Genomic DNA, 12,030 nt, shown 5'->3' on the forward strand with positions numbered 1-12,030 from the left:
GAGGTGGTACCCGCGTCTATCTGATATTTATGACATATCCTGTGGATATGTCATAAATGTCTCTCATGGGAAAACCCCTTTAAAGAGGCTCTGTCACCAGATTTTGCAACCTCTATCTGCTATTGCAGCAGATAGGCGCTGCAATGTAGATTACAGTAACGTTTTTATTTTTAAAAAACGAGCATTTTTGGCCAAGTTATGACCATTTTTGTATTTATGCAAATGAGGCTTGCAAAAGTACAACTGGGCGTGTTTAAAAGTAAAAGTACAACTGGGCGTGTATTATGTGCGTACATCGGGGCGTTTTTACTTCTTTTACTAGCTGGGCGTTCTGACGAGAAGTATCATCCACTTCTCTTCAGAACGCCCAGCTTCTGGCAGATCACGCCGTGACGTCACTTCCCCAGGTCCTGCATCGTGTCAGACGAGCGAGGACACATCAGCACCAGAGGCTACAGTTGATTCTGCAGCAGCATCAGCGTTTGCAGGTAAGTAGCTACATCGACTTACCTGCAAACGCCGATGCTGCTGCAGAATCAACTGTAGCCTCTGGTGCCGATGTGTCCTCGCTCGTCCGACACGATGCAGGACCTGTGAGTGACGTCACAGCGTGATCTCTCGAGAACACGCTGTGTGTCTGTGCACTGCCAGAAGCTGGGCGTTCTGAAGAGAAGTGGATGATACTTCTCGTCAGAACGCCCAGCTAGTAAAAGAAGTAAAAACGCCCCGATGTACGCACATAATACACGCCCAGTTGTACTTTTACTTTTAAACACGCACAGTTGTACTTTTGCAAGCCTCATTTGCATAAATACAAAAATGGTCATAACTTGGCCAAAAATGCTCGTTTTTTAAAAATAAAAACGTTACTGTAATCTACATTTGCAGCGCCTATCTGCTACAATAGCAGATAGAGGTTGCAAAATCTGGTGACAGAGCCTCTTTAAGGACTTAAACTTACAGGTTTTTAGTTTCATTTACTTGAAAACGCTCTACTTGAAGTGTATGAATGATTGCATATTGTTACAACAGAAAGTCTTGGCTTGCTGATTATAGATGTAGACATTACCTGTATCTCAGCCCTGTTCTTGGATAACTGGTCATGGAGAGCCAAGTTCTCCTGAAATACAGTCTCCTTTTCCCTCCCTGTTCGCGACAATTCTTCACTAATCTCATCCATTTGCCGACATAGTCGACTGACTTCCTGCTCATGACTGCTGACCGTGTTAGAAGATTGCCTAGGAAACAACAAAAAGGAACACTGAATATAAAAGTGTTTGGAAATTCAAATTCATAAGCAGTAGACACTCCATGTGTAGCCAAATGGTGCCTCTGTGAGGCACCATAATACAGATATATTCTGATCTATAAGCAATGTTTCCAGAGGAGAATCGATCCCTAAAGCAGCATCCAATAAAGCATAGCACAATTTTTTTCAGTCAAATGCTATACGAGTCTGACAGACAAAATGTAATGTCCGTAGCTGCGGGCTGTCAGCTCCGGTCCCCTCCTGATAGCCGCAGCCACGAGTCGGCAAGCTCTGGCCCAAGCCTCCTCCTCAGGAGACGCCAGTGTAATATCCATGGCTCCAGGCTGTCAGCTCCAACCTCCTCTTGACAGCCACAGCCACAAGTCGGTAAGCGCTGGCCCCAGCCTCCTCCTCAGGAGACGCCAGCGCTCGCGTCCACTCACCTCTGCCGGATCCCGTTAGGTGCGCGTGCACGCTCGTGCCCGCTCTTAAAGGGGCAGCGTGCGCACCGGACTTCATGGATGAACTTTGACCCGTGATGTTGTTGTGTTCCCTATAGTTTGTCTATGTGATGGCCTCCTAGTGTGTTTCCTGTTCCAGTCCCTGTTCCTGTCCCTGTACCTGTACTTGTTTCCAGTTCCTGTTCCTAGCAATCCATACCTTCCTGATATAGCACGGAGCTATGCCAAAGTCATGCTGCGCTACATCCACGTCTGACCTGCTTCACCTCGCCTGACGTCCGCCTGCTACCTAAGTCCCAGCCGAGCCTGCCCTGCTGCTGTCTGAGCTGCCACAGGTACATATAGAACTATAGACAATCACCTGCTCCCTGTTGGCCAGCTGCCTTAACGCCAAGGCGGTACGGCCTAGTGGGTCCACAGACCCTTCGTGACAGTACGCACAGGCCATGGACCCCACTGGTCGATCCAAGACTATGACGACGTCACAGGAGATGCGAGCGGATATGCTGGACCTCCTGTCACGACAAGACCAACTCCTCCAGGCGTTGAACATTCTTGCACGTTGGCAGGAAGCTGCCGTTCCTCCTACTACACCTCCTGGCAATGTGGATCCTCAGTCTACACCTCTTGGCAGTATTGACCCACGTGTTTCTTTGCCACTTCCTGACCGCTATGATGGAGATGCAAGTACCTGTCGTGGTTTTCTTAATCAATGCCAGATCCATTTCAGCCTGTATGCTAGGACATTTTCATCTGATGGTGCCAGGGTCGGTTTCATAATTTCTCTCCTCACCGGCAAGGCTCTTGCATGAGCGAACCCTATCTGAGAGAGACAAGGACCAGAGACCCGTGACTTCCCTGCCTTCCTCCGAACTTTTCGCATGGTGTTTGAGGAGCCTGGAGGGGTCTCATCTGCAGCGGCCGCTTTGATTAACCTGCGCCAAGGAGACACCCATGGCCGGCCTTAGCTATGTTCGACGGCACTATAGCAGAGCAGGGAGGTATCTCCCTGCTCTGCTGTCTACTAGCGCCACTGTAGCTCCCTGAAGGAGCGGAATCCCCGTGTGGCCGGGGATTCCGCTCCTGGAGCGCTGCTTGATGTCTCTGTCCATATATGGATAGTGACATCAGGGGAAACTCCTGAAGCGGAATCCCTAATCACAACCTTGCAGACTCTATGACCGGGAATTCCACTCCAGGAGAAGCCAATGACGTCATGGACACAGACGACAGGAGCTTCTCCTGGAGTTGAATCGACGGTCATAGCGTCTGTAACGCTGTGGACGGGGATTCCGCCTCAGCATTTTTCCCTGATCTCACTGTCCATATATGGACAGAGGCATCAAGCAGCGCTCCAGGAGCGGAATCCCCGGCCACACGGGGATTCCGCTCCTTCAGGGAGCTACAGTGGCGCTATCTTTACTGGAAGGGGGGGGGGGGTTGCTATCCACAGGGGGGCTGTGGACTGTGTGGCACTACCTACAAAGGACAACTGTGCAGGAGCACACAAAATACCCAGCTTTCCCGGGTATCAAAAAAAGTGTGGAAATAAACTAAGATATAACTTTTATTTAATCTAGCTAAAAAGATTAATCCTTTACTCAGACTAAATAAAAGTTATATCTTAGTTTATTTCCACACATTTATTTGATAGCTGGGAAAGCTGGGTATTTTGTGTGCTCCTGCACAGTTGTCCTTTTTTGAATTTCTATTGCCCGCCAGCTATCAGGGTCATTTCGTAGTCCTTGCACTACCTACAAGGGGGCTGTGTGGCACTACCAACCAGGGGGCTGTAGGCTGTGTGGCACTACCTACCAGGGGGCTTTGGGCTGTGTGGCTCTACCAACTAGGGGGCTGTGGGCTGTGTGGCACTACCAACCAGGGGGCAGTGGGCTGTGTGGCACTACCAACCAGGGAGCTTTGGGGCACTACCAACCAGGGGGCTGTGGGGTACTACCAACCAGTGGGCTGTGTGGCACTACCAACCAGGGGGCTGTGGGGCACTACCAACCAGGGGGCTGTGTGGCACTCCCTACCAAGGGCTGTGGGCTGTGTGGCACTCCCTACCAGGGGTCTTTGCGACACTTTCTACCAGGTGGCTGTGCGGCACTCCCTACAGGGGGCTGTGCGGCTCTCCCTACAGGGGGCTGTGTGGCACGCTCTACAGGGGGCTGTGTGGCGCTATCTACAAGGGGGCTGTGTGGCGCTATCTACAAGGGGGCTGTGTGGCGCTACGTACAAGGGGGCTGTCTGGTGCTACCTACAAGGGGGCTGTCTGGCACTACCCACAAGGGGGCTGTGTGGTGCTATCTACAAGGGGCTATGTGGTGCTACCCACAAGGGGGCTGTATGGTGCTACCCACATGGGGCTGTGTGGTGCTACCTACAAGGGGGCTGTCTGGCGCTACCTACAAGGGGCTGTGTGGCGCTACCTACAAGGGGCTGTGTGGCGCTACCTACAGGGGGAATCTGTGAGTGGGGGGCTAATGGTCATTTTACTGTGAGTGGTGGGCTGATGGTCATTTTACTGTAAGAGGGGGGTTGATGGTCATTTTACTGTGAGTGGGGGGCTGATGGTTTTCAAGTGGTTTCCACCTCTGACCTCTAATGAAATTAATAGGAGGCAGAAAATACCTGCGGCTCCAGGTTGGGGCTTTTTTTTTGCTGCGCCTTTTGCATTCGCTTCAACAGCTTAAGAAAAAACACAAAAAAAAGGTCACACAACGCTGTCAGTTGCTGAAGGAATTTTGAGGCAGATTTTTTTTGCCTTACAAAAAACGTGTGTGAACATACCCTACGAGTGTAGTGCTTGTTCTTAGCCGTTTTCTGTCTTTCTCAAAACAATTTTTGGTAGGGGGGCCCTAAGGAAAATTTGGTTTTTCCTGTGCTGCCTCGAGTCCAAAAAGGTTGGGAAACTCTGTACTAGACTACAGGGTCCCGTCATGGAGCAGCTCAGTTCGTCATGGGAACGGGGCCTAGGTGAGTACAAGTTTTGTTTTTGTTTGGGGGCACTGTCTACAAGGGGGAGGTGCGGGGACTGTATGGCACGATCTACAAGGGGGAGGTGGGGGACTATATGGCACTGTCTACAAGGGGGAGGTGGGGGGTTGTATGGCACGATCTACAAAAAGGAGGTGGGGAATTATGGCACGGTCTACAGCAGGGGTCTCAAGCACGCGGCCCGCGGGCCGCATGCGGCCCCTGGGGCTGTTATCTGCGGCCCGCGGGACACAGAGCCGCTAGTATCGGCTCTGCTCCGAGACACTGGAATTCCCTGACATCGCTGTCCACATATGAACAGCGATGTCTGGGGCTTCCCCAGAGTCGGAGTCCCGAGCAGAGCGCTGGTGTCGGCTCTGCTCCGGGACTCTGTGGAATTCCCTGACATCTCTGTCCACATATGAACAGCGATGTCTGGGGCTTCCCCAGAGCCGGAGTCCCGGCTGGTGTCGGCTCTGCTCCGGGGCTCTGTGGAGTTCCCTGACATTGCTGCCCATATATGGACAGTGTGTCAGGGTCTTGCCCAGAGCGGAGCAGAGCGCTGGTGTCGGCTCTGCTCCTGGACTCTGTGGAAATCCCTGACATCGCTGTCCACATATGAACAGCGATGTCTGGGGCTTCCCCAGAGCCGGAGTCCCGAGCAGAGCGCTGGTGTCGGCTCTGCTCCGTGACTCTGTGGAATTCCCTGACATCGCTGCCCATATATGGACAGTGTGTCAGGGTCTTCCCCAGAGCGGAGTCCCGGGCAGAGCGCTATTATCGGCTCTGCTCCGGGACTCTGGGGAAGCCTCTGACATCGCTGTCCATACATCGACAATGATGTCAGGGGCTTCCCCAGAGCAGGAGTCCCAGTGATGTCAGGAGCACAGCTGGAGTCCCAGGAAGAGCCTACTAGCGCTCTGCCTGGGACTCCAGCTCTGGGCAAGCCCCTGACATCACTGGGGCAGCCTCTACAGAGGGCACTGTGGCAGCCTCTACAGAGGGCACTGTGGCGTTATCTACAAGTGGGTGTTTGACAGTATCTGAAGAGGACACTAGCATTATCTAGGGGTGTGTTGCATTATCTACAGAGGGCACTGTGGCCTTATCTACAGAGGGCACTGTGGCCTTATCTACAGAGGGCACTGTGGCCTTATCTACAGAGGGCACTGTGGCCTTATCTACAGAGGGCACTGTGGCCTTATCTACAGAGGGCACTGTGGCCTTATCTACAGAGGGCACTGTGGCCTTATCTAGGGGTGTGTTGCATTATCCACAGAGGGCACTGCGGCAGCATCCACAGAGGGCACTGCGGCAGCATCCACAGAGGGCACTGCGGCAGCATCCACAGAGGGCACTGCGGCACTATCTAAAAAGGGGCTGCCCAATCTTGACATGTGTGCTAACTGAGCCGCCGGACTGCATTTAGCGCCAATTAAACTGGAAAGCTGGATTGTTGAAATAAGCACGTGGAGAATTCTCTCAAATTTTAAACCTAGCGCTATTATTATAGTAATGTAGTGTTATAGTAGTTCAAATAACTAATTGATTAACAATAATTTTGTATTGTATCAAATTTGAAAGTAATGCGGCCCGTCAACTTCCCATTTTTTCTATATGCGGCCCACTTACCCGGCCGAGTTTGAGACCCCTGGTCTACAGGGAGGCTGTATGGCAAAATCTACAGGGGGGCACTATACTGTGTGGGGGCCACTAAGCGGACATTATACTGTGTAGGGGTACTACCAATGGCATAATACTGTGGGCACAATTAGAGGACAAAATACTCTGTCTTGAAGGGGTTGTAATATATTATGAAATATTATTATTATACTGTATGGGGGCACTAAAGGGGCATTATAATTTTTTATGGGGCATTTTTTTTTAATGATGGGGTGGGGCGCCGAAAGATCATTTCACACAGGGCGTCATCTATCCTAAGGCCGGCCCTGGAGACACCTCCGTGAGTGAGTACGCCATCCACTACCGCACCCTGGCGGGAGAGCTCTTATGGAACAATGAGGCTCTGGTGGCTGCATTCTGGCATGGACTATCTTCCAGAATTAAAGACGAACATGCCGCCCGAGATCTGCCGTCTACCCTGGATGACCTCATCCTTCTGTCTGCCCGGATTTATATATGGATCCGTGAATGCCTCCAAGAGGTTCAACGGGAGAGAGTTCTTCCTAGTCTGGTTCCTACTTTGCAGCAACCACTGCTGTCCCCTGATGTCGATCCTCATAAGAAGTCGGTAATAACGGACCAGTGTAAGTTATCTACTCAAGAGAGACAATGCAGACGCACATCTGGACTCTGTCTTTATTGCGGTCTCGATGGTCATCTTGTGCCCCGGTGCCCCCAAAGATCCCAAAACCTAGGGTTGCTTGGAGTGACGACCTTGGGTAAAGATGGACTTCCGTCTAAATTGTCCATACCTGTGACCATAGTGTCCGGCGAGAAGACGCATCAGGTCTCCGCATATCTGGACTCTTGATCCGCTGCTAATTTCATCCTCAGAGATCTGGTGGACCTTCTGCAATTGCCTACCACCCCTCTGGAGAGCCCGTTGACAGTTGCTTCAGTAAATGGACTACCTCTGCCAGACCCAGTTATAGCCGTGACCAAGCTGCTGAAGCTCCAAGTGGGAGTCCTTCACTCCGAACTTCTGTTGTTCTATGTGCTGCCCAAAGCTGTTAACCCTGTGTTGCTGGGCCCGCCTTGGCTCCGACTGCATGCCCCAGTTCTGGACTGGAATTCTGGAGAGGTTCTCCAGTGGGGCCCTGAGTGTCAAGGTCGATGCCTGGTGCGGATTCGTTCGGCTCAGCCTTCTCTGCCTCGGACATTGGCAGGATTGCCGGGTCATTATGCTGCCTTCTCGTACGTCTTCAGCAAGAGGGAGGCGGAGACATTGCCCCCACATCGGGCGTATGACTGCCCTATTGAACTGATCCCTGGAGCATCCCTTCCCCGTGGTAAGGTGTATCCTCTCTCCTTGTCCTCCTATGTGAAAGAGAACTCAGAAAGGGGCTTCATACGAAAGTCTCCCTCCCGGCAGGAGCCGGGTTCTTCTTCGTCAAAATGAAGGATGGCTCTCTTCGTCCTTGCATCGACTACCGTGGTCTCAACCAGATCACGGTGAAGAATAAGTATCCATTGCCACTGATCTCCAAACTGTTTGATCGCATACGTGGTGCAATTTTTTTCTAAATTAGACCTGCGTGGGGCTTACAACCTAGTCCGGATTCGCCAGGGTGATGAATGGAAGACTGCATTTAAGACCCGTGATGGACACGGTGTAATGCCATTCGGCCTGTGTAATGCTCCCGCGGTCTTCCAGGAGTTTGTGAATGACATTTTCCATGACCTCCTCTGTTTGTGTAGTAGTCTACTTTGATGACATCTTGATTTTTTCTCCAGATCCTATAACGCAACAGAGACGTGTCCGTCAAGTTCTGCTACGGTTAAGGGAGAATCGTCTGTACGCCAAGCAGGAGAAGTGCATGTTTAACAAAGCTGCTCTACACTTCCTGGGCTACATCATCTCAAATCGAGGTCTCGAGATGGATCCTGAGAAGGTAAAGTCTGTTCTGGAATGGCCACATCCTCAAGGCTTGAGGGCCATACAGAGTTTTCTGGGATTCGCTAATTTTTACAGGCAGTTTATTCCAAACTTCTCCTCACTGACTTCTCCCATCTCTAACCTTACTAAGAAGGGTATGAATGCCAAGGTGTGGACTCCCGAGGCAGAGTCCACATTCAATAGCCTCAAGAGTGCCTTCAAGTCAGGCTCTATCATCCGGATGTCTCTCTGCAGTTCTCGTTGGAGGTGGACACATCCTCTGTCGGTGCTGGTGAGGTCCCAAGGGCAAGTCAAGGGTATGTGGATATTTTTCTAAGCTCTTCTCTTCCGCAGAACGCAACTACTCAATCGGGGATCGGGAGTTACTGGCCATCAAATTGGCCCTGGAGGAATGGAGACATCTACTAGAGGGCACAGCTCATCCGATCCTGATTTTTACAGACCACAAGAATTTGACCTACCTCCAGATGGCTCAACGGCTGAACCCTCGTCAGGCAAGGTGGTCACTGTTCTTTACAAGGTTCGAGTTTGAGCTCCATTATCGCCCGGCCGACAAGAATGTGAAGGCCGATGCCTTGTCCAGGTCTTTAGAGACGGAAGACACCATAGAGAGTCCACAGAACATTATTTATCCATCTTGCATTGTCTCTGTCAATCCCCTGCAAGTTGGGGACATTCCTCCAGGGAGGACTTTTGTGCGCCTGGCTGATCGTGGAAGAATCCTCCACTGGGGACACTCCTCTAGACTGGCAGGTCACGCGGGGGTCCGTAAGACCCGGGATCTGATTGCTCATCATTTCTGGTGGCCCACACTGCCCAAGGACATTATGGACTTAGTTTCTTCCTGTTCTGTATGTGCAGCCAACAAGGCCGCTCATTTCAGACCTGCTGGTCTGCTCCATCCATTGCCTGTGCCCAATGCTCCCTGGCAGCATATAGCTATGGACTTTATTACGGATCTTCCTCTCTCTGCTGGATGCAGTGCTGTCTGGGTGGTGGTGGATTGATTTTCGAAGATGGCCCACTTCGTTCCTCTGGCCGGTCTTCTTTCTGCTCCTCAGCTGGCCAAGGTCGAGAGCATCAATCAGATCTTGGAGAACTACCTACGCCACTTCATTTCCAAGCAGCATGATGACTGGGTGCGTGCAGTTGCTCCCATGGGCAGAATTCTCCTACAATAATCACACTAGCGAGTCTACAAGGAATACACCATTCTTCATTGTCTACGGCCAGCACCCACGAATTCCTATCCCGGTGCCCGATTCTTCTGAGGTTCCAGCAGCTGACTCCACCTTCAGAGACTCCTACAGATCTGGCAGCAAACTCGATCCTCCATCCTGATGGCAGTCGACCGCATGAAACGAAAGGCTGACACAAGGAGAAGAGAACCTCCTCAGTTTCTTCCTGGCACGAGGGTCTGGCTGTCTTCCAGGAATATCTGACTAAGGGTGCCATCATGCAAATTTGCTCCCAGGTTCCTCTGACCCTTCGAGATCCTGCAGCAGATCGACCCTGTCGCCTATAAGCTTCTGATGCCTCCTACCCTCCTATCAACTCCTTCCATGTCTCCCTGCTGAAGCCGGTGGTCCTGAACCGCCACACCAAGACTCCTAGCCCTGTGGTTGCCTGCAGCGGCCCTTCAGACACCTTTGAGGTTCAAGAGATCCTGGACACCAAAAAAGTGAGAGGAAAGACCTTTTATTTGGTGGTTTGAAGGGGGTTTGGTCCTGAAGAGAGGTCCTGGGAGCCAGAGGAGAACCTCAATGCTCCTGCTCTTCTGAAGAAGTGTCTGTAAAGGATCTGCCAGGTACTACGTCTGTGTATACTCCCGGGATTAATCAGTCGACACCGGAGGCCAGACCTCTTAGACTGACACCGGCTCCCACCAACCAGGGTGGCAGGCTCAGGAGTGGGAGAGCCTATCGCGGCCTGGTCAGTCGGAGTTAGCTCCGCCCCCTGTCCATTTATACCTGCCGTGTTCTCTTCCTCAGTGCTTGTTATTCTTCTTGGATTCCTGGCCCCACTGCTGCCTTGCTCCAGCCTGCTTCTGCCGTGCTTCTGCCTTGCTTCAGTTCCGCTTATCCTGCTTCGCTTTGCCCTGGCTTGCTTCCTGCTCCGTGCTCTCGTTGGTATACTCCACTACATCCTGATCCTGACTGACTCATTCACCGCTCCGTTTCCTCGCGGCGTTCCGTGGGCTACTGCCCCTTCCCTTGCGTGTTCCCTGTTTGTACTCCCTTGCACTTAGACAGCGTAGGGACCGCCGCCAAGTTGTACCCCGTCGCCTAGGGCGGGTCGTTGCAAGTAGGCAGGGACAGGGCGGTGGGTAGATTAGGGCTCACTTGTTCCCTTCACCTCCTTCCTGCCATTACATAATAACAAGCCCATACCTAGTCTACCATTTCTCTTACGCTGACGCTATCATGGACCCCCTTGAGACCCTGACCCAGCAGATGCAGGGCCTCTCCCTACAGGTCCAGGCCCTGGCTCAGAGGGTCAACCAGGGTGACGCTGCCTTAGTAGTACCCCTCACCTCACCTCTAGAACCCGACCTCAAGTTACCTGACCGGTTCTCAGGGGACCGTAAGACTTTTCTCTCCTTCCGGGAGAGTTGCAGACTTTATTTCCGCCTTAAACCTCACTCCTCAGGTTCCAAGAACCAGCGGGTGGGTATCATTATATCCCGACTCCAGGAAGGGCCCCAAGAGTGGGCCTTCTCCTTGGCTCCTGATGCCCCTGAACTTTCCTCCGTTGATCGTTTTTTCTCTGCCCTCGGACTCATTTACGACGAGACTGACAGGACTGCCTTAGCCGAGAGTCAGCTGGTGACCTTACGTCAGGGTAGGAGACCTGTTGAGGAATACTGTTCTGATTTTAGAAAGTGGTGCGTAGCTTCTCGGTGGAACGACACGGCCCTAAGGTGCCAGTTTAGGTTAGGATTATCTGACGCCCTGAAGGATCTGCTGGTTAGCTACCCCTCTTCTGACTCCCTAGACCAGGTTATGGCCCTAGCAGTACGACTTGACCGACGTCTCAGGGAACGTCAGCTTGAACGTTTCAATGTGTTCCCCTCTGACTTCCCTGCGATTCCCCCCGAGGTCCCGTCTCCTCGCTCTTCCACGGAGGACTCGGAGGTACCTATGCAACTCGGGGCCTCCATGTCCCCTCGACGACGTAGAGAGTTTCGCAGGAAGAATGGTCTCTGCTTCTATTGTGGGGACGACAAGCATCTACTGAACACCTGTCCCAGGCGCAAGAATAAACAGCCGGAAAACTTCGGCGCCTAAGTGATCATCGGGGAGGTCACTTGGGCGCACAGGTATTTCCCGTTAATATGAAACGCAATAAAATTTTGCTTCCCTTTCAGGTCTCGTTTGCTGGCCGGTCTGCCACGGGCAGTGCCTTCGTGGATTCTGGCTCATCTGCTAATATCATGTCTGTGGAATTTGCTATGTCTCTAAAAATGCCTTTTATTGATTTGCCTTATCCTATCCCGGTAGTGGGTATCGACTCCACTCCTCTTGCTAATGGTTATTTTACTCAGCATACTCCTGTTTTTGAACTCCTTGTTGGCTCCATGCATTTGGAGCAGTGCTCTGTACTGGTGATGCAGGGATTATCGTCCGATCTGGTATTAGGTCTTCCCTGGTTGCAGCTGCATAATCCCACTTTTGATTGGAATACTGGGGATCTCACCAAATGGGGTAGTGAATGCCTGATGTCATGTCTTTCGGTTAACTCTATTTCTCCCCGGGAGGACG

The 12,030-nt window shown here is 51.9% G+C and overlaps 1 protein-coding gene across 3 annotated transcripts in view; it reads right to left on the minus strand.

Annotated features, from left to right (window-relative positions):
* Window positions 1-12,030, minus strand: part of TSGA10 (testis specific 10) — a 104,298-nt gene that overhangs the window by 23,258 nt on the left and 69,010 nt on the right. For all 3 annotated transcript variants that reach the window (XM_075852622.1, XM_075852621.1, XM_075852623.1), the window contains one exon: window positions 1,070-1,238. In XM_075852622.1, the coding sequence (XP_075708737.1) occupies window positions 1,070-1,238 (169 nt within the window). The remainder of the gene's footprint in view (window positions 1-1,069; window positions 1,239-12,030) is intronic.

This window comes from Rhinoderma darwinii, chromosome 2, assembly GCF_050947455.1.
Source record: "Rhinoderma darwinii isolate aRhiDar2 chromosome 2, aRhiDar2.hap1, whole genome shotgun sequence".
NCBI lineage: Eukaryota > Metazoa > Chordata > Amphibia > Anura > Rhinodermatidae > Rhinoderma > Rhinoderma darwinii.